Here is a 21,476-nt window from a genome sequence, read left to right as displayed (position 1 = left end):
CTTTGACAATTGAGCCTTCTAAACCAAGGTTATGTCATGACTGTCGGTATATAAACCTCTGGACAAAGGATTCTCCTTTTAAGTTAGAGACTTTGAGAGATGTCCATCGTTTGGTTGAGCAGGGTGCTTATATGGTTACATGTGACGAGAAATCAGGTTATGATCATGTTAGGAAATCGGTCAAATCACAGACTTTCTTTGGCTTACACTTTGGGGGATATGTGATGGTGTATACTGTTATCCCATTTGGGTGGAAGGCATCCTTACATATACCAAACTACAGGAATGGTTGTTACGTCTTACTTGAGGAGTATATCTGTGGTAACAACCCAATATATAGATGATAGAATGGGTGTCGCTGGTAAAGGTGTTGAGGTCTTCAGGTTTTATATGAGGCTGAGAAGGTAGCGTGTGTTTTAGTTGAGGTTCTGACACGTTTAGGGTACACTTTGGCATTGGAAAAGTGTTCTTTGGTTCCGTCAACTTGTATTCGCTTCCTGGGTTATCTCATTGACTCTGTTAGACAGGCTTACATACTCTCCAAGGATAAGAAAGAGAAGTTTGTGGTGCTGAGGGAATTAATCCTGAGTTCTGGGACAGTGGATGTAAAAACACTGCAGAGATTTGCAGGGGAGTGTATTTCTATGGGTTTAGTGGTTCCTGGTTCAAAACTTTTTTGTCGGGAGGTTAATAGTGTTATAGCCACTTGCATAAAGAATTCTAGGAAAGTGTCGATAGATGAAGACCTAGGAGAGGAAGTCTGATACTGGCGTTTCTTAGACAATTGGAATGGCTGTGCTAAATGGAGGCCAGAAAGTCACAAGCAGGTGAGCATGTCGACTGATGCTTATCTTTTTAGGTACGGGGCAGCTGTGTCCGTTGACGGAGAGAGTTGTGTCGTTGGCGATGAGTTTGACAATGACGATGCTCGTCCTATCCATTTGAAGGAGGCTAGTGCTGTATTGAAAGCCCCAGAGTCGTTTGCTGGGTCTCTAAGTGATTCGAGAGTTGATTTACTGACAGACAATATGGCTGTTCTTTCGGTATGGGGAAATCAAGGGGGTCGAGATGGACGACTGAATAGGATTACAAAACAGATTTTTGAGTTTGTAGTTGAACGCAATATAGATTTGCATATGCAGTACATTCCGTCGTGCTGCAATGCGGCAGATCAGCCATCAAGGAAGTTGGATTTCAGCGAGTGTACACTTGGAAATGAGTCATGGGAGTTGGTTGAGAAGGCTTATGGCCCGCATACTATAGACTTGATGGCACATGACTCAAATGTCAGGAAGTCAACAGATGGTGAATTCTTGAGACATTATACGCCTTTCCCCACACCCGGGTCTGCAGGTGTGAATGTTTACGCACATAATTTGAGGGGCGATGAGAATAAGTATGTTTTTCCTCCTTTTGGTATGATAGCATCATTGTTATCACTATTTAGGAAGCAAAGTGTTGATAACTGTACTTGTGTCCTTCCGGTTATCAGTCCTGTTCCAGTGTGGTGGCCACTTCTACAGTCTGCTGTGGTTCTAGTATCTGTGTTGGCAAGCAGTTTCAGAAAGGGGTGATTAAAGTTCCTACTAGGCATGGTTTCATAGATGATAGTAAAGGTTTGAAGTGGAAGCTTGTTGCCTTCAGGTTATCATTTTCATGAGGTATATGTTTATTTGCAGGATACCATAGCGGTTGACTTGATGGATATTGACAACAGAATCTTGCAGTTAGAGAAGAGAAGAGCTTTTTCGCCTTATATGAAGAAGAAAACAAGTGTGAGAGATTCTTTGATATTGTTTTTGGATTCTTTGCCACGGAAACCAGGGCTGTCGGAATGCTGTCCTAATGATGTTTGTAGATTTTTAGTATGGAAAGATAAGGCGGGGAAGAATAAAGTTCATGGGGTACAGTGCAAGATCTTGGGTACCAAAGGAAAACCGTCTTGTAATTGCCCTGTCCGGTTGCAATTTGGCTTCTGGTTCAGTTAGTGTGATGGTACAACATTTAGTGGATATTTTTTGTGATATTGGTGCTGGAAGGGTATGGGATGTGTCAACTCTTAGTGGAAATCCAGCAGCCTCCCCTACGGTCAGAGATTATTTAAAGATGGTTTAGGAAGAACAAGCCCGGGCCCATGTTATGCCTAAACAGGCAGCCCCAATATTTTTGTCTAAGGTGAGAGCGATTTCTATTTATATAGAGCGGGAACTGACACGGAGAGATTTGTAGTTGAGTGAAAGGTTCATGTTTTTGAGAGACCAGGCTTGGTTTAAGTTACAGTTTTTTGGTGGTGATAGAGCTGGTGATTTGGCAGGTTTAGTGGCTCAGGATACTAGGTCTCTGAAGGATGGAACAGGACTGGTACTAAACCATACTTACCGGAAGACTCTACGTGGGGCCAAAGGCAAGGCCAATATGTTTGTTATCAAGAAATGTTAAGAAAGCCTTTTGTGTCCAGTTAAAGGTTTGCGTGATTATGTGGAAGGAGTAGGAGCTAGGAGTGTTGCTCTTTCGCCAGGTTTTCTATTTAGAGTTGTTACAGATGGTGGCCGTGTTCTTGATCAAGCTTTGTCATACTCCGTGATTTTATGAGAGGCTGAGAACTTATTTAACGACTCTGGGAATATATCATGGAGAAACCCCTCACAGTTTTAGGTCGGGTTGTGCCGTTACGATGGCACTGTCTGGTGCTGTAAATAATATGGGACAAATGATGAGGCACATAGGGTGGTTTGGGGAGGAGAGTGCTCAGTACTATAGTCGGCTACCAGTGCTTAGAGAGTCTGAATATGTTGCCAGTAAATTAGCAAAATGAACAAGTCAGTCAGAGGATATAGAGGATAGTTTTCGGAAGAGTGCGGATTTTGAGAGCTTGGAGAAGGCATTTTGAATGATTAGCAAATCTGCTGCGAGATAGAAATGAAAATGAATGTGTATGAGGTGCGAGTATAATCGCAGATTAATAATTTTGGATTAAAATGTGTTTATTACTGTTGCCTGTTGTTGAGGTTGATAGTATTTCCCCAGTTGTTTTAGTACAAAGTCTGATATTTTCCCATGTTACCTCACTTGCTTGGTTCTGCTTTATTCCCACAGCTAGTACTGATAGTTTTATTTTTCATAGTGTCGCTATATAATATGTTGCCAAAAGTAGGTCACGTTACCTATAGGATAGTGGTTGTATGGTGATTGCAAGTTGTTGATGACAGATCGGGCATAATTGTCGGTATTAGATTTACAATTAACGGCAATGATTGGGCGAGATCTTGGTACTTTAAACACTATACATGTTAAGGTTGAACTTTTAATGATTGTAAACCCGGTATGAACATGTACATCTGTAATGATAAGATGACATCATGGTATTTTAAATACTGTATATATGTTATTGTACATGTATTAGTAAAACGTTTATGATTGGATGAAGATCCTGATATGTTAAATATTGATTGTTATTTGGAAAGTTCAACATGTAACATTTGTAATGTTTAATGATGATATTCAACCATTTTAAATATTGTGTATGTACATATATTGGGTTTGAATTGTATGATTGGATAGGATCATGGTATTAAGTATGTTAGATATTGCATGTATATATTCGGGTAAACGAGAATAAATGAGATCTTGGTAGAGTTTGCGCTAGACAGTGATGTTTGATGGCGATGTTTAATTGTGAATGTATTGTATAGGATGGCTTGTGGATTTAGTGGAATAAAAGGATGAATTATAATTACTTTGGTGTTGATTATCATCTTTTATGGCATCAAGTAACACCTGCGAACAGATTTTCAAACAAATTTATTGATGTGAACATCATACATAAGTTATGCATTACAAGCAAGGGTCTGTCTTTTAAATGGGGAAGATAATTAGTGTTGGGAGGAAGGTTTAGGTGTTGATGATGCACTTGGAAGTGATCGATTACTGGTAATCGTGTTAAAGAAGACTACACGGCTAGACTATATCCCAAAACATATACCAGGAACTTATACCTGGAATGTGATACACTGGGGTTAAGGTAATAACCTCAGTGTATCACGTGACTGGAGAAGTGACGTCACTAATCCTTTTCTATCAAGCTGGTTATGACGGCATGGGTGGAGTGTAACGTGGAATATTATGGACCTATGATTGTTTATTATATAGAACAAACGACTAGGAATTATATAGGTACAGATTGGTACCATTCAATTTCCCACCCTCCCCACCCTTAGGTGTATCGTTATTCTAGGTATTGTTTCTGAAAGCTACACGGCTAGACTATATCCCAAAACATATACCAGGAACTTATACCTGGAATGTGATACACTGGGGTTAAGGTAATAGCAGAAGCTATCTGCATATCTTCCGAGGAGCGCTAATGAACTACACGGGATATGTAGATAGCTTCTGCGATTCAAAGCCGCTATAAAAAAAGAAAAAGACATTCAATCCCTAAATGGTGTTTTGCGTAACAAAAACAAATCAAAACAAGACCGGTATGAGGATATTTTAAGTAATTGTCAAAAGAAAATTGAATTCGGGAAGAAATTTTACACGAAACGCTATATAAAGTCGAAAATAATTTACGAAATGTAATTCTTAGAAGACGGAAAATGATATTGTTTCGATATCTTATTATTAGATAGACTGTCTGAGACAATGAAGACATTCGCCCTCACTAGAAGGTCGTTGACACTGAATGTGATATCATTTACGTTCTAGATGATTGATATATCCGAAATTAAATAGATATCATGTTCATCAGAACAAACAGCTAAATGAACAGGAAGAACATATAAAAACCTAACAGCTACACAAAATATTGTCCTCTAGTATCAATAGTCTTAGTTATTCTGACGTTTATATAAAAAGTATCATATACATCAGATAGTTTATTTTACTTGATTCGTATGCAACGACCGCAAAGAATATCTTGCAAGAGATATTTCTATGAAAAATAATTTTCTATTTTTACTATTCTTGTCTAGAATTTATAATATACAAGTTATCAGATGTCCCAAAGTCCAGAATTTTTATCAAGCAGACCAAGTGTGTAGGCATGAAATAAAGAAAAGAAAAACGATTTTGCACAAATAATTAATTGAGTCTATATCTGGGAAATTTTTATATAAAGTACCTGTATGCACATCCTTCAGTAATATAGCACTAAAAAGGCAAGAGTCCCACTATACAGAAGACTCAACAGGAACATACCACAGTCTCACCAAACATGCACCACGCACTTTACACAAACAACACATTCCATACATGGGAGGCCGTCCTTAAATGGCCCTGGCTGTTAATAGGACGTTGATTTAATCAAACCAGCAAACAAACACGGATATGAAACCAAGTGATGAAAATGATATTTGGTTTTGCTAGGATATCGAATAAATATCGGTCGCAATGAACGAGGTATTCCGTAGCATTTTCTGATATTAAAGATATGCTGTTTGAACTATTTCCATGCATCAAATAGATGACTACGTATTAGATATTGACTAACAATGCAGACGAAACAAACGAGATTAAAAACAAAGAACAAAGCTTCTTGTGCTAATCAAGATGGATATAATCGGTTTCTGTAAATTTCAATTTGATGCAATTAGAGAATGCATGCCCTTTATTTCATTTGATTCTTTGTTTAAGGTTCCACCGAATACGTTTGTTTTTTAGTCTTCACGACTTAATAAAAAAAAAGTTCAGTATAAAAACTTACAAATACTATTCATTTCTTTGATATTATTTCTTTTTCAGAAATAGAAACAAATGCATTTTAGGTCACCTGAGACATTGTCTCATGCATGGTGACCTATTCCAATCGCCTTTTGTCCGTCATCCGTCGTGCGACGATAAACTTTTTACATTTTCGACTTCTTGAAACAATTTCAATGAAATTTTGTACAAACCTTTTAGGGTATAAGACCAATCAACATTGTGAATTATATGGTCCCCGAACCCCAGGGGGCTATGGGAAGGGCCAAAATGGGAAAAATTGTCTAACATTTCAAAAATCTTCTCTACTCACAGATGTGTTAGAATCAAATACTCCTCATAGAAAGAAAGGTCTTAAGGTCCTTTACAGAAATTGTGAATTATATGATCTTGGAGTCTCTCGTTTTCCCCTGGAGAGGGGGTTCAGTTTACCATAGTTTATATAGAGAGAACACATTTTTGAGCATTATTCGGTCATTTCTAAAAGGAAATAATTCAAATGTTGTCAGGATTATCAGTATGATATGGCCATCTAATCCTATTAACAAATTTTCCATGACTGACCCCCAGGGGCCTTAGGGACAGGATCAAAAGGGGTCGAATGGGCTAAAACTTCAAAAATCGTCTTCCGAAATTCTAAAAATGGTAGAATCAAATACTTTTCATAGATGGAAAAATTTTAAGGTCCTTTACGAAAATTGTGAATTATATTACCCTTGGGTCTGACGTTTTTTCCCTGGGGAGGGGGTTAAGTTTACTATAGTTTATATTAGAAAAAACACGTTTTTGAGCATTTTTTGGTCATTTGTGAAAGAAAATAATTCAATTGTTGTCAGGATTATCAGTATGATATGGCCATTGAATCATATTAACAAATTTTCCATGACTGACCCCCAGGAGCCTTAGGGGCGGGGTCAAATGGGGTCAAATAGGCAAAAACTTCAAAAATTTCTTCTGAAATTCTGGAAACGATAGAATCAAATACTCTTCAAATGCATAGATTGAAAGGTCTTTAAAATAATTGTGAATCATTTGTTCCGCGAATGCGATGGCGGATGGCAGTAGGCGGGTTTGGCGGTATAACGGGTGTATTTGCATGGAGGGAAATGCGTTCTGAATAAATTCATGGCGATAACCGGGTTTGGCGGTAAAACGGGTGGCGATATAACGGGGTTTTACTGTACTCTTCATTGAATGAAAGATCTTTACAGTTATTGTGAATTGTATAATTCTGGGGTCTCACGTTTTTCCCTGGGCGGGGGGGTAAGTTTACTATAGTTTATATAGGGAAAGCACATTTATGGGTACTTTTTTGCTCAATTTTCAGAGTAAACGAGTCAAACTTAATTAGAATTATTAGCTTAGGATAGCATTTTAACATCATATGCATATTGGTCCGGGCTACTCCCTGGGGGCAGAGGAGCGGGGCCAAAAGTGGTCAAATAGGATAAAACTTCAAAAAGCATCTTTTAAAATTGTGGAATTGGTAGAATCAAATACTCTTTGTAGATGGAAGGTCTTATAAGTTGTTTTATAAAATTGTGAATTATATCACCCTGGGTCTAACGTTACCCCCTGGGGAGGGTCTAGTTTCCTTTAGTTTTTATAGGAAAAACATATTTACGAACATTTTTTGCTCAATTTTCATAGAAATGAGTCAAACTTGATTAGAGTTAAGTATTAGCCTGAAATATAGAATATCCATATCAGTCCGCGAGGACCCCCTGGGGGACCAGAGGGGCGGGACAAAACAGGGTCAAAATGACTAAAATTTAAAAAAAATTCACAGGTTCGATGGAAGCAAATACTTTTCATAGATTAAAAAGTCAAATTTGTAAAATCACTGTCCGACATCATAGCCAAGTATATAGTGTTTATATATCTTTGTTTCATTCTATATCTGTACTCCGGTGACCGTTAAGGCCCATGACACTCATGTTTGTTCATATAACTACTGAGTATGACATTTGATATGGAAGTCAGTTTAGATAATAGCATTGGAAATTCTGAGAATGCTTTTGAATTGTTATAAGCATCTGCGCTTCCTAAGTCTACAAATAAATGTTTAAGTCTAATCTTAAGTTTTGACACAAATTAGAATCAGAATGAACAATTTACTGACATATGAACTCAACTGTATGTTGGGAAAAGCAACATTAGGGAACATACTGCGTTGTAAGATTCCATCTAGATTTCTCGTTGTCTCCCCACGACTAAAATAGAAATAGGTGTAGGGTTTAATTTCAAAGCAAGGGATACAATAATGGTAAAGCACTCACTTGCTTATATTTTCTTATCACCACAACATATCTACTGTGACTAGATTTTATGATTTCCTTTATAAAGTAAATTAAACGTGTCACCATTTATCTTGCTAAAATAAAACAATAGAAGTAAAGTTATGAAACCATGTGTGCATATATATATTACGTTATCAAAGTGGAATAAGGATTAGATATCAATGAACTTGACACACATAGTCCGACTGGTGACAACGCCGAGGAGCATGCCTTATCACCAGTCTCTATCTAGTGTCTTATACTCATCACTTTGCATCATATATCGGCTATGATAAGATAAGAACTTTGGACAATGTCATAGGGGCCTAACTGTGCGACCCTGGCCATTCTCAGATCGCTCTCCACTACAACAGTCTACCGTCCGCCATGCTTCGCTTCGCCGTGTTCGCCCTGGTCGCCGTCCTAGCTTATGCTGATCAGTGTTGTACTCCGACAAAATGGCACGGAGTACAGTCTATGGTTATTGGAGCTATGCCGAACTCAAATGCAGCAGCGTCTTCTGTGACAACGGTAAACTTTACCAATATCCTTATTAGAAACAAAAAATATGAAAATTATTAATAAGAACATTAATGAAAGCAAAAGCATGACCTATGATTTAGATAGAAGAAATGTGGAAAACTGTTAGCGTAATCTTTCAAATTTATTTACATGAACGACAAAATAAAACAATATGATGATGTTTTCAAAAATAATTTATCTTATCTCTACTAAACGAAAACTTTTTATCAGTAGAGACATCAAGGAAACATTTTTTTTATTTCAAACTATTACAAAACAATTAGAGCGAATCTTATTTCAAATTCATTAATCCTATTCTTATTACTTAGTTTCAAAACATATATGCAATAACATCTTCAATGAATAGTGTGCAGACAGTTAATTGATTTAGTTCTTGATATTATATAGTCATGTTATGGCCGTTATACGTTTACATTTGCAACCAGATTTATTGACCACTATGGAGATCACCATATTGTAAATGATGACCTTAGTCAAGTTATGAATAAGAGGTATTCCGTCTTTTCATATTACAGAGTTAGCTACCTTGCAGATAGGTATTGATTGTGATGTTATCATTTTGTGTGCGGAATTAACGTCGTTTTCTCTGACACGTATGACGTCTCATTAAATACCGACTTGCAAGGGCAGATAACTCTGCAATATTCAAATACAGAAAAGCCTAAAATGTAAAAGAACGGTGGATAACACATACTTGTTTCTGTTAAATATGTATTAAATGAGATGCGTATTGGCCTAAATCTAGGTTTTTTTTTTGGAACAAGTTAAATTTGACTTACTGTATATTGAATTACCCAAGTGTAGACTATCGAATAATCTATATTGACCTACTTTTGTATATATAGCGTGTTTGACCTATAATTAAGTAAAATTGATCTATGTTGAATGAACCAAGTTAAGATCTTGTGTAAATCAAACTAGAATTTTATCAGGATGGAGCCAGGTATATCCTAATAACCTTTAAATAACCTTTTCAACTGGATGTACGTAATAGATGAGTATTGTGCATTGCAGGCCGCCTACTCCATCAATGTAGATGCGGATAGCCACATGGTCGCTCTGACTGGAACCTCAGTAACAAATGGAGTGGAATCAAACATCAAAGTTCTCACAGACTACACCAAAGTAAGAACACATTACATCGTTTAACTGGTTACATGCAAGTTGGTATGGCTAGTGTAACTTTTTGAGGTATCTTAGTATTCGATTTTATCTTATTTATAGTCATAATTATACATAAGGGAAAAAATAGAAATTAAAAATTGTGTCCGTTCAAACAAAATACTGAGGATGTTTTAACATTGTCGTCGAATGATTTAATATGTAATGTGCGTAATATGTTCAATATATATTATATCTATATTGTAACACAATCATGTTGTAAAATGTAATCCCTGTAATATGACTAGTTTCTACCGCGGAACTGCCAACAGCTAAAACCTGCAAATATTACTCATAGTTACATGTTTTATTTCATTTTGAGTCACAAAATCAGATTTCTGAAACAAAAACTTTAAACGCTGATCAATGATAATTTTTGTTACACTTATTTTTAATTTTAATTTACTTAATAAACATTTCTCGTTCAAGGGAGTAGAGTACTTGGTCGTTAACGGCACATGCTCAAAGAAGGCAGCCGGAGCTGACCCAGGACATTGTGTGCCAGGTAATTATACCGGAAGTAGCCAAACAGCCATTTTTGTTTGTTGTAATTAACATTATTTCTATAAATATAAAACCTCCTTTAATTGAATTCAAATAAATGGATAGTTCATTAACAGCCGACATTTCTTTGGTTATAATAACCTATATTATTGTCAAATTCTTTAGAATTGTTTAATCTCCATCTAAATTAGACTGTCGTTAAAACAGCGGTCCTTTGTACAATAAGGCTTGTACATAGCGATAAATGGCTTCTGAAATATTAACAAATATGAACACGGTCATTTATATTATATAAATTATTCCGAAATGAAATGAAGATCAAAACTCAATTAAGCTCAGACACGTAAACGATGTATTGAGTTCGAAAACACAAACTGTTTACGGAAAATATTAAAAAAGCCGTGTTATAACAGAATCATGCATTCATTGCTGCATGGTATGAGATTTATAAAACTCGTGTCACGATTTGTTGTTTTATTACCAAACATCCCCGGCATAAACATATACTCGCCAAAATAAGTCTACATTGACAAACTACTTGTCCCAGGACACTATTTACAAAGTCATACCACTGATTACTGTTGGATTCAGACAACGCCACAGCATCCGGACACGGATTCTTGGGAGTTGGAGGAGTGAGTTCTGTTAACGTTACACAGTATGCCTTCAATATGGATGGATACACCGCCTACCTAACCGTCACCGACAAGTGTGTCCCAGTAGCGGAGACTTACTACGGAGTCACAAATGGAAGTAAGTACGGACGGACTACCTACATAGTTGTGGTCTTAACCAGATTCAATATAGATAACAACTGTTTATACACCAGAGGGGACAAAATAGGATTCACGAGGTAACAGTATTTCCTAGTGGTTATGCTAAGTCTTCAACATATCCGCCAATCGAACTCTCGCCTTCGAACTGTAATGTTTTTAAGGTTATTGACGCTTTCAACTATCGATCTGGGTCTATGCATTAGACTGGTTCTGTTCTCTCCACGAGGCTTCACTCGTCTATAAAGACAAAACACGAACATACCGCAGTATCCCAAAGCATGCACCTTTCACTAAATTCACGCACCACACCACATACATGGGAGGCCGTCCTTACTTGGCTGTTAATAGGACGGTAATTAATCAAACAAACGCTCCTCTCACTGAGAATTCAGTGTACGTTCCACAAGGGTGGTAACTGAGCGGGAACTAGAATTTATAAGATCTAGTTCATATGTAATTTATTATGAACAAGTAAAAAATTATTAAAACTTGTCATTAAACTTAAACTACACTTTTTCAGCATATTCCTTTACAACCATCGCTTTCACCAGCATCCAGGGTGGTCTTGCTGACGATACTGTATTTAATCTGCCCTCAGAGTGTGCCCTCGGCACAGGAACTATCGTAAGTATTTTGGGTTTTCTAACGAGTATGACATTGGTTCTACATCTACTCATACCGGAGTACATGTATTTGTAAATTACAATGTATTAACTACTAAATCAATGTATACAATGCTTTTTTATGAGTGTATGCTCAAAATGGTTTCTTCATAAAACACATTTTCTCGATATATCTGCGATAGGCTGGTAGACCGTTAGTGTGTTGTTTTCAAACGGGAGTCCTATTGTCTATGGCGCAGTACTAAAATTGACTATACCACTACAGTTATGTGGCATATTTTAGTGTGGGGCCACGGTGGCCTAGTGGTTAAGATGTCCCTACGTATGAGTACAAACACGTCTTCTCTGGGTTGCGAGTTTCAATCCCAAGAGGGATAGTTGCCAGGTACAGACCGTTGTTCGGTGTTTTTCTCCGGATACTCCGGCTTTCATAAAAAAACACCTAGCACTTCCTTACATAATATTGTATGTTAATAAGACGTTAAGCTTATAAAACCCAAAAACCCAGTTATTTGGCAAAATATATGGCACATGTTTATGCAACATGGTTAACATTTTTATCATGCAGTTGTTGTTTTCCTGTATGTCTTGTTAGTTGTCATTTATATAATGACATGAATTGGAAATTTAGATTTCCAATTGTAATTTACGTAATTTATATCCAATCTCCAGTGTTTAGTCGGCGTGATGTAGATATGTAGCATTATATAGATATGTACCAGAAGGTGATTGATAATACGGTCTTGCTATGTATGCATCGCCAGTCATTAGTCCATCTACCCTTACTATTGGAACTAGCTTAAGTTGAATCATGGAAATCCCCATGTGCTCCCACTGATTTTCTTTTCACTGTTATATTTATTATTTTTCAGAATGGCGGTTTTGCTGTTGGACGTAGGAGTCACTTTGTTTAAATGAAACACATTTCCTTAAAGAAGGACTGGGTGGGTGGGGAAAGGGGGGAGGGAATATCGCTTTTAAGACATACCTCGTATTCATCTTTCTCAGGGTATAAAATTTATATCATTATACAAATAAAACATTAAAAACCACATTGTATGTGTTTATTGTGTGTTTAAATATTACTTGAAGCCGGATTCAAAGATGGAATCAAAAATCCCAAACATATCCCTATTACAACCACATGTCTTTAAGTTAATTAATCAGTGATAATTCTCTATCTGGATATCATAGAGGTATCTGTTTCTTTGGGATAGGTATTGACTGTTTATTAATAGTTTTAGCGCTAAAATCATCCCTGGAAATATTATGTAACGTTACCATGTATCACTGACTCACCAGCATATGACGTCACAATGAATACCTACAGGTACCCGCAAAAGTAATTTGTAAGATACTTAACAATGTATGCGATTGCAGGATAATATAATTTTACTGAGAAAAAGACATGATGAAATGAGCCTTACCACACCAAATAACTTCTAACATGCCTAAGATAGGTATGATATGCTATTCAACACCCTTTAAAATTGATAGCAAATTGCCAATGATGCTGAGCTGCATTGTATTATTAAATTGGATGTAATGAAAACAAAAAAGAGATACTGTTCCGAGTATTAACATGAAATAGAAAATTAATACTGGAGATATGAATAGATATAAACGATTTAAGATAATACCTGTCGAAAATGATGAACGACAATAACCTTCACTGAATTTAAAAATAGTCAATTATAATATCAATTCATCTTAAAATACATTTTACTGGCAGTAGTTAATCGACAATTTCCGCTGAAAAAGAGAAATCCAAACAGAAATAACAGAAATGTGAAATCAGAAGTTAATTCCATGTACGATTTATGTCCCCTCAATCATATCAAGTTAATTACGTCTGCCCAGAAACTGTATTATCACGAAACAATAGAACTATATTTACGGTAATAGGAAAAACATGCCTTAAATTCTTATTCATGTCTTCTTTACAAGTACCAGTTATATATGTTATGTACTTCACCGATCAGCCTCACAGGGAAATATTTTCTGAATAATATACTGAAACGTTGTTAATACATGTGTATACAGAAAATTACATTTCTAAATAAAGTGACATTTTATATAAGTTTTGAAGTTGGCAGAATTCCTAACACAGTTTTTATGTCTACGATATTACAAGTCATCAACAGCAAAAGATCCAAGTAAAGACAAATCTAGCGTTCTATTTGAGATAGACACCATTAACTTCAATGCATGATATGGGGGAGGAGACATAACTCTTATCTGGTTGAAGACCCAGTTTGTTAGTCTTACTGAATTCGGTCAGTTTTTATTCAATCCAATAATAAAGCACAATAGTTATGTATTGTAAAATCAGACGATAATGTGATTAGGTCCTATTTAAATAAAAATATTTCTCTAATCATCAAAGGTTAATGTTAAGCGACTTTTCGATACATCAATAAAATCTTAATTTTAACACACCCCTGAACAACCTACTTGTACATATAGAAATGAATGTGTCGTAAAAGGAATTATATTCAGTATTAAAATAAGTTTTAATCAACCAATATACTTAAGGTAGGTCCATACTTTTGAATACCGCACTAAATCACATGAAGCTACACATGAAGCTGCTGAGGTTGTTTCGAATTCCAGAACATCATGAAAATGCCTATATATAATATCGAATGCCTTCAATTTTTAAGTAAATCAAAGAAAGGCAATATAATGAAAATATGATGATATATTTGAGGCTTTGATTATTCTAATATAATTTTCAAACACCAGAAGTAACGTTATCGCAAGAAATGATAAAAGGGTACCCGTCTGGATCGAAATTCATAATAATCGAATACCGATATCTTTAAAATACAAATATGGAGAAAGTCGAAAAAATAAACAGACTTAAACCAGATATCAAAAATATATTAACTAATGTGCAATGGTGTTTTTGTGGCTTGTGTTCTTTTAAAATAGTCAAGTATAAGCCATCTCAGGACTGGATGGAATGGGGTAGGGTTATGGGCTACAAACGTCAAGGTTGTGGAAATCAGATCGAGGACCCTATGTTTTCATATGACTATTTGACAATATATTACCTTGGGTATATCATATGAAGATATTATGAAATTGACATGGTTTTACATTTTTATGCCCATTCATTGATTTTTAGGGTCAAAAATATGCCAAAGAATGAGTTATACAAATAGAAACAGTCCCGGTAAAAACATTATTTTTTTCCGGTTAGCTTTGTAGTTCGCTAACCTCATTTTATTTTACATATTTGGAATCTAAATAAAAATGCAAGAATATAAGACCTTTAAAAATAAAAGACATGTTTTTTTTCTTTTCAAAAGTATGGAGCTACCTTAAATAAATATTTTCAATCGCGTTTATTCAACAAAAATGTCTTAAAATCAATAAAACTTTCCTTACAATATGAATTACCTCTTCTTAAAATGCTTTCTTTCAGAATTTTTTATGAGATAATATATAAGAAAGAAAACTGTAATTCCCCTGTTCCTCATGTAACATCAGAGGCCTCAAATCAGACCCAGACAGAGTGACGGGCGCCACACCCTTCCCACTTATGTAACACCAGAGGCCTCAGACCCCAGACAGAGTGACGGGCGCCACACCCTTGCCACTTATGTAACACCAGAGGCCTCAGACCCAGACAGAAGGGCCACCCTTGCCATATTAAACCAGAGCTCAGACCCCAGACAGAGTGACGGGCGCCACACCCTTGCCACCTATGTAACACCAGAGGCCTCAGACCCCAGACAGAGTGACGGGCGCCACACCCTTACCACCTATGTAACACCAGAGGCCTCAAGACAGACCCCAGACAGAGTGACGGGCGCCACACCCTTACCACTATGTAACACCAGAGGCCTCAGACCCCAGACAGAGTGACGGGCGCCACACCCTTGCCACTTATGTAACACCAGAGGCCTCAGACCCCAGACAGAGTGACGGGCGCCACACCCTTGCCACTTATGTAACACCAGAGGCCTCAGACCCCAGACAGAGTGACGGGCGCCACACCCTTGCCACTTATGTAACACCAGAGGCCTCAATACCCTTGCCACTTATGTAACACCAGAGGCCTCAGACCCCAGACAGAGTGACGGGCGCCACACCCTTGCCACCTATGTAACACCAGAGGCCTCAGACCCCAGACAGAGTGACGGGCGCCACACCCTTACCACTTATGTAACACCAGAGGCCTCAGACCCCAGACAGAGTGACGGGCGCCACACCCTTGCCACTTATGTAACACCAGAGGCCTCAACTCAGACCCCAGACAGAGTGACGGGCGCCACACCCTTGCCACTTATGTAACACCAGAGGCCTCAGACCCCAGACAGAGTGACGGGCGCCACACCCTTGCCACTTATGTAACACCAGAGGCCTCAGACCCCAGACAGAGTGACGGGCGCCACACCCTTGCCACCTATGTAACACCAGAGGCCTCAGACCCCAGACAGAGTGACGGGCGCCACACCCTTACCACTTATGTAACACCAGAGGCCTCAGACCCCAGACAGAGTGACGGGCGCCACACCCTTGCCACTTATGTAACACCAGAGGCCTCAGACCCCAGACAGAGTGACGGGCGCCACACCCTTGCCACTTATGTAACACCAGAGGCCTCAAACCCCCCAGACAGAGTGACGGGCGCCACACCCTTGCCACTTATGTAACACCAGGCCTCAAATCTGACCCCAGACAGAGTGACGGGCGCCACACCCTTGCCACTTATGTAACACCAGAGGCCTCAGACCCCAGACAGAGTGACGGGCGCCACACCCTTGCCACTTATGTAACACCAGAGGCCTCAGACCCCAGACAGAGTGACGGGCGCCACACCCTTGCCACTTATGTAACACCAGAGGCCTCAGACCCCAGACAGAGTGACGGGCGCCACACCCTTACCAACTATTTAACACCAGAGGCCTCAAATCAGACCCCAGACAGAGTGACGGGCGCCACACCCTTGCCACCTATGTAACACCAGAGGCCTCAAATCAGACCCCAGACAGAGTGACGGGCGCCACACCCTTGCCACTTATGTAACACCAGAGGCCTCAAATCAGACCCCAGACAGAGTGACGGGCGCCACACCCTTGCCACTTATGTAACACCAGAGGCCTCAGACCCCAGACAGAGTGACGGGCGCCACACCCTTGCCACTTATGTAACACCAGAGGCCTCAGACCCCAGACAGAGTGACGGGCGCCACACCCTTGCCACCTATGTAACACCAGAGGCCTCAGACCCCAGACAGAGTGACGGGCGCCACACCCTTGCCACTTATGTAACACCAGAGGCCTCAGCCCCAGAGTCACCAAGCCTCAGACCAGACAGAGTGACGGGCGCCACACCCTTGCCACTTATGTAACACCAGAGGCCTCAATCAGACCCCAGACAGAGTGACGGGCGCCACACCCTTGCCACTTATGTAACACCAGAGGCCTCAGACCCCAGACAGAGTGACGGGCGCCACACCCTTGCCACCTATGTAACACCAGAGGCCTCAGACCCCAGACAGAGTGACGGGCGCCACACCCTTGCCACCTATGTAACACCAGAGGCCTCAGACCCCAGACAGAGTGACGGGCGCCACACCCTTGCCACTTATGTAACACCAGAGGCCTCAGACCCCAGACAGAGTGACGGGCGCCACACCCTTGCCACTTATGTAACACCAGAGGCCTCAGACCCCAGACAGAGTGACGGGCGCCACACCCTTGCCACTTATGTAACACCAGAGGCCTCAAATCAGACCCCAGACAGAGTGACGGGCGCCACACCCTTGCCACTTATGTAACACCAGAGGCCTCACAAGAGACCCAACAGACAGAGGTGACGGAGTGACGGGCGCCACACCCTTGCCACTTATGTAACACCAGAGGCCTCAGACCCCAGACAGAGTGACGGGCGCCACACCCTTGCCACTTATGTAACACCAGAGGCCTCAGACCCCAGACAGAGTGACGGGCGCCACACCCTTGCCACTTATGTAACACCAGAGGCCTCAGACCCCAGACAGAGTGACGGGCGCCACACCCTTGCCACTTATGTAACACCAGAGGCCTCAACTCAGACCCCAGACAGAGTGACGGGCGCCACACCCTTACCACCTATGTAACACCAGAGGCCTCAACTCAGACCCCAGACAGAGTGACGGGCGCCACACCCTTGCCACTTATGTAACACCAGAGGCCTCAGACCCCAGACAGAGTGACGGGCGCCACACCCTTGCCACTTATGTAACACCAGAGGCCTCAGACCCCAGACAGAGTGACGGGCGCCACACCCTTGCCACTATGTAACACCAGAGGCCTCAGACCCCCAGACAGAGTGACGGGCGCCACACCCTTGCCACTTATGTAACACCAGAGGCCTCAGACCCCAGACAGAGTGACGGGCGCCACACCCTTGCCACTTATGTAACACCAGAGGCCTCAGACCCCAGACAGAGTGACGGGCGCCACACCCTTGCCACTTATGTAACACCAGAGGCCTCAGACCCCAGACAGAGTGACGGGCGCCACACCCTTGCCACTTATGTAACACCAGAGGCCTCAGACCCCAGACAGAGTGACGGGCGCCACACCCTTGCCACTTATGTAACACCAGAGGCCTCAGACCCCAGACAGAGTGACGGGCGCCACACCCTTGCCACTTATGTAACACCAGAGGCCTCAGACCCCAGACAGAGTGACGGGCGCCACACCCTTGCCACTATGTAACACCAGAGGCCTCAACAGACCCAAGACAGAGTGACGGGCGCCACACCCTTGCCACTTATGTAACACCAGAGGCCTCAGACCCCAGACAGAGTGACGGGCGCCACACCCTTACCACCTATGTAACACCAGAGGCCTCAGACCCAAGACAGAGTGACGGGCACCACACCCTTGCCACTTATGTAACACCAGAGGCCTCAGACCCCAGACAGAGTGACGGGCGCCACACCCTTGCCACTTATGTAACACCAGAGGCCTCAGACCCCAGACAGAGTGACGGGCGCCACACCCTTGCCACTTATGTAACACCAGAGGCCTCAGACCCCAGACAGAGTGACGGGCGCCACACCCTTGCCACTTATGTAACACCAGAGGCCTCAGACCCCAGACAGAGTGACGGGCGCCACACCCTTGCCACTATGTAACACCAGAGGCCTCAGACCCCAGACAGAGTGACGGGCGCCACACCCTTACCACTTATGTAACACCAGAGGCCTCAGACCCCAGACAGAGTGACGGGCGCCACACCCTTGCCACTTATGTAACACCAGAGACCTCAGACCCCAGAAAGAGTGACGGGCGCAATACCCTTGCCACTTATGTAACGCCAGATTCCTCAGACCCCAGACAGAGTGACGGGCGCCACACCCTTGCCACTTATGTAACACCAGAGGCCTCAGACCCCAGACAGAGTGACGGGCGCCACACCCTTACCACTTATGTAACACCAGAGGCCTCAAATCTGACCCCAGACAGAGTGACGGGCGCCACACCCTTGCCACTTATGTAACACCAGAGGCCTCAGACCCCAGACAGAGTGACGGGCGCCACACCCTTGCCACCTATGTAACACCAGAGGCCTCATCAGACCCCAGACAGAGTGACGGGCGCCACACACCTTGCCACTTATGTAACACCACAGGCCTCAGACCCCAGACAGAGTGACGGGCGCCACACCCTTACCACCTATGTAACACCAGAGGCCTCAACTCAGACCCCAGACAGAGTGACGGGCGCCACACCCTTGCCACTTATGTAACACCAGAGGCCTCAGACCCCAGACAGAGTGACGGGCGCCACACCCTTACCACCTATGTAACACCAGAGGCCTCAACTCAGACCCCAGACAGAGTGACGGGCGCCACACCCTTGCCACTTATGTAACACCAGAGGCCTCAGACCCCAGACAGAGTGACGGGCGCCACACCCTTGCCACCTATGTAACACCAGAGGCCTCAAATCAGACCCCAGACAGAGTGACGGGCGCCACACCCTTGCCACTTATGTAACACCAGAGGCCTCAGACCCAAGACAGAGTGACGGGCGCCACACCCTTGCCACTTATGTAACACCAGAGGCCTCAGACCCCAGACAGAGTGACGGGCGCCACACCCTTGCCACTTATGTAACACCAGAGGCCTCAGACCCCAGACAGAGTGACGGGCGCCACACCCTTGCCACTTATGTAACACCAGAGGCCTCAGACCCCAGACAGAGTGACGGGCGCCACACCCTTACCACTTATGTAACACCAGAGGCCTCAAATCAGACCCCAGACAGAGTGACGGGCGCCACACCCTTGCCACTTATGTAACACCAGAGGCCTCAAATCAGACCCCAGACAGAGTGACGGGCGCCACACCCTTGCCACTTATGTAACACCAGAGGCCTCAAATCAGACCCCAGACAGAGTGACGGGCGCCACACCCTTGCCACTTATGTAACACCAGAGGCCTCAGACCCCAGACAGAGTGACGGGCGCCACACCCTTGCCACTTATGTAACACCAGAGGCCTCAGACCCCAGACAGAGTGACGGGCGCCACACCCTTGCCACTTATGTAACACCAGAGGCCTCAAATCAGACCCCAGACAGAGTGACGGGCGCCACACCCTTACCACCTATGTAACACCAGAGGCCTCAAATCAGACCCCAGACAGAGTGACGGGCGCCACACCCTTGCCACTTATGTAACACCAGAGGCCTCAGACCCCAGACAGAGTGACGGGCGCCACACCCTTGCCACCTATGTAACACCAGAGGCCTCAGACCCCAGACAGAGTGACGGGCGCCACACCCTTGCCACTTATGTAACACCAGAGGCCTCAGACCCCAGACAGAGTGACGGGCGCCACACCCTTGCCACTTATGTAACACCAGAGGCCTCAGACCCCAGACAGAGTGACGGGCGCCACACCCTTGCCACCTATGTAACACCAGAGGCCTCAGACCCCAGACAGAGTGACGGGCGCCACACCCTTGCCACTTATGTAACACCAGAGGCCTCAAATCAACCCAGACAGAGTGACGGGCGCCACACCCTTGCCACTTATGTAACACCAGAGGCCTCAGACCCCAGACAGAGTGACGGGCGCCACACCCCTTGCCACTTATGTAACACCAGAGGCCTCAGACCCCAGACAGAGTGACGGGCGCCATACCCTTGCCACTTATGTAACACCAGAGGCCTCAGACCCCAGACAGAGTGACGGGCGCCACACCCTTGCCACTTATGTAACACCAGAGGCCTCAGACCCCAGACAGAGTGACGGGCGCCACACCCTTGCCACTTATGTAACACCAGAGGCCTCAGACCCCAGACAGAGTGACGGGCGCAATACCCTTGCCACTTATGTAACACCAGAGGCCTCAGACCCCAGACAGAGTGACGGGCGCCACACCCTTGCCACTTATGTAACACCAGAGGCCTCAGACCCCAGACAGAGTGACGGGCGCCATACCCTTGCCACTTATGTAACACCAGAGGCCTCAGACCCCAGACAGAGTGACGGGCGCCACACCCTTGCCACTTATGTAACACCAGAGGCCTCAGATCAGACCCGAGACAGAGTGACGGGCGCCACCCCTTGCCACTTATGTAACACCAGAGGCCTCAGACCCCAGACAGAGTGACGGGCGCCACACCCTTGCCACTTATGTAACACCAGAGGCCTCAGACCCCAGACAGAGTGACGGGCTCCATACCCTTGCCACTTATGTTTTGTTGCATCCATAAGGAAACAAATCACGCATGCTCCGTCAGATGAGTATACGTCTTTAAAATTGATTAGATCTAGATACTATTTTATCTATTTCATAGCAGGAATGAAAGAAGGGATGTAAGCTTATGTCGATCACTCTTGTTATCTCTGATGGGCAAGCACATGACACAGTGTC

The 21,476-nt window shown here is 42.6% G+C and overlaps 2 protein-coding genes and 1 pseudogene across 2 annotated transcripts; all 3 read left to right on the top strand.

The window, feature by feature from the left end:
• The first annotated feature begins 1,644 nt into the window (after nucleotides 1-1,644).
• On the top strand, nucleotides 1,645-2,855 carry LOC138332744 (uncharacterized; annotated as a pseudogene).
• A 5,458-nt stretch (nucleotides 2,856-8,313) lies between these two features.
• Nucleotides 8,314-12,640, top strand: LOC138332743 (ependymin-related protein 1-like). The gene is made up of 6 exons (XM_069280715.1): nucleotides 8,314-8,510; nucleotides 9,537-9,647; nucleotides 10,113-10,188; nucleotides 10,779-10,940; nucleotides 11,484-11,587; nucleotides 12,459-12,640. Exons 1-6 carry the CDS (start codon nucleotides 8,367-8,369, stop codon nucleotides 12,498-12,500), a joined length of 639 nt encoding a protein of 212 aa, XP_069136816.1. The 5' UTR covers nucleotides 8,314-8,366; the 3' UTR covers nucleotides 12,501-12,640.
• Nucleotides 12,641-14,551: 1,911 nt separating this feature from the next.
• Nucleotides 14,552-21,212, top strand: LOC138332539 (TRIO and F-actin-binding protein-like). Its single transcript, XM_069280543.1, has 12 exons — nucleotides 14,552-14,556; nucleotides 15,102-15,424; nucleotides 15,844-16,184; nucleotides 16,280-16,554; nucleotides 16,651-16,944; nucleotides 16,975-17,373; nucleotides 17,705-17,878; nucleotides 18,328-18,541; nucleotides 18,751-19,085; nucleotides 19,405-19,584; nucleotides 20,215-20,509; nucleotides 20,643-21,212. Exons 1-12 carry the CDS (start codon nucleotides 14,552-14,554, stop codon nucleotides 21,210-21,212), a joined length of 3,405 nt encoding a protein of 1,134 aa, XP_069136644.1.
• The last annotated feature ends 264 nt before the right edge of the window (nucleotides 21,213-21,476 follow it).

Source organism: Argopecten irradians, chromosome 10 (genome assembly GCF_041381155.1).
Source record: "Argopecten irradians isolate NY chromosome 10, Ai_NY, whole genome shotgun sequence".
Classification (NCBI taxonomy): domain Eukaryota; kingdom Metazoa; phylum Mollusca; class Bivalvia; order Pectinida; family Pectinidae; genus Argopecten; species Argopecten irradians.
This window is presented reverse-complemented; position numbering and strand designations above follow the sequence as displayed.

Coding starts and splice junctions, on each gene's coding strand:
- LOC138332743 (XM_069280715.1), top strand. CDS start 8,367: ATGCTTCGCTTCGCCGTGTTCGCCCTGGTCGCCGTCCTAGCTTATGCT. Junction 9,648..10,112: donor TTCTCACAGACTACACCAAA/GTAAGAACACAT, acceptor TTCTCGTTCAAG/GGAGTAGAGTACTTGGTCGT. Junction 10,189..10,778: donor CCCAGGACATTGTGTGCCAG/GTAATTATACCG, acceptor TGTTGGATTCAG/ACAACGCCACAGCATCCGGA.
- LOC138332539 (XM_069280543.1), top strand. Junction 17,879..18,327: donor CGCCACACCCTTGCCACTAT/GTAACACCAGAG, acceptor AACAGACCCAAG/ACAGAGTGACGGGCGCCACA. Junction 20,510..20,642: donor GCCACACCCTTGCCACCTAT/GTAACACCAGAG, acceptor ATGTAACACCAG/AGGCCTCAGACCCCAGACAG.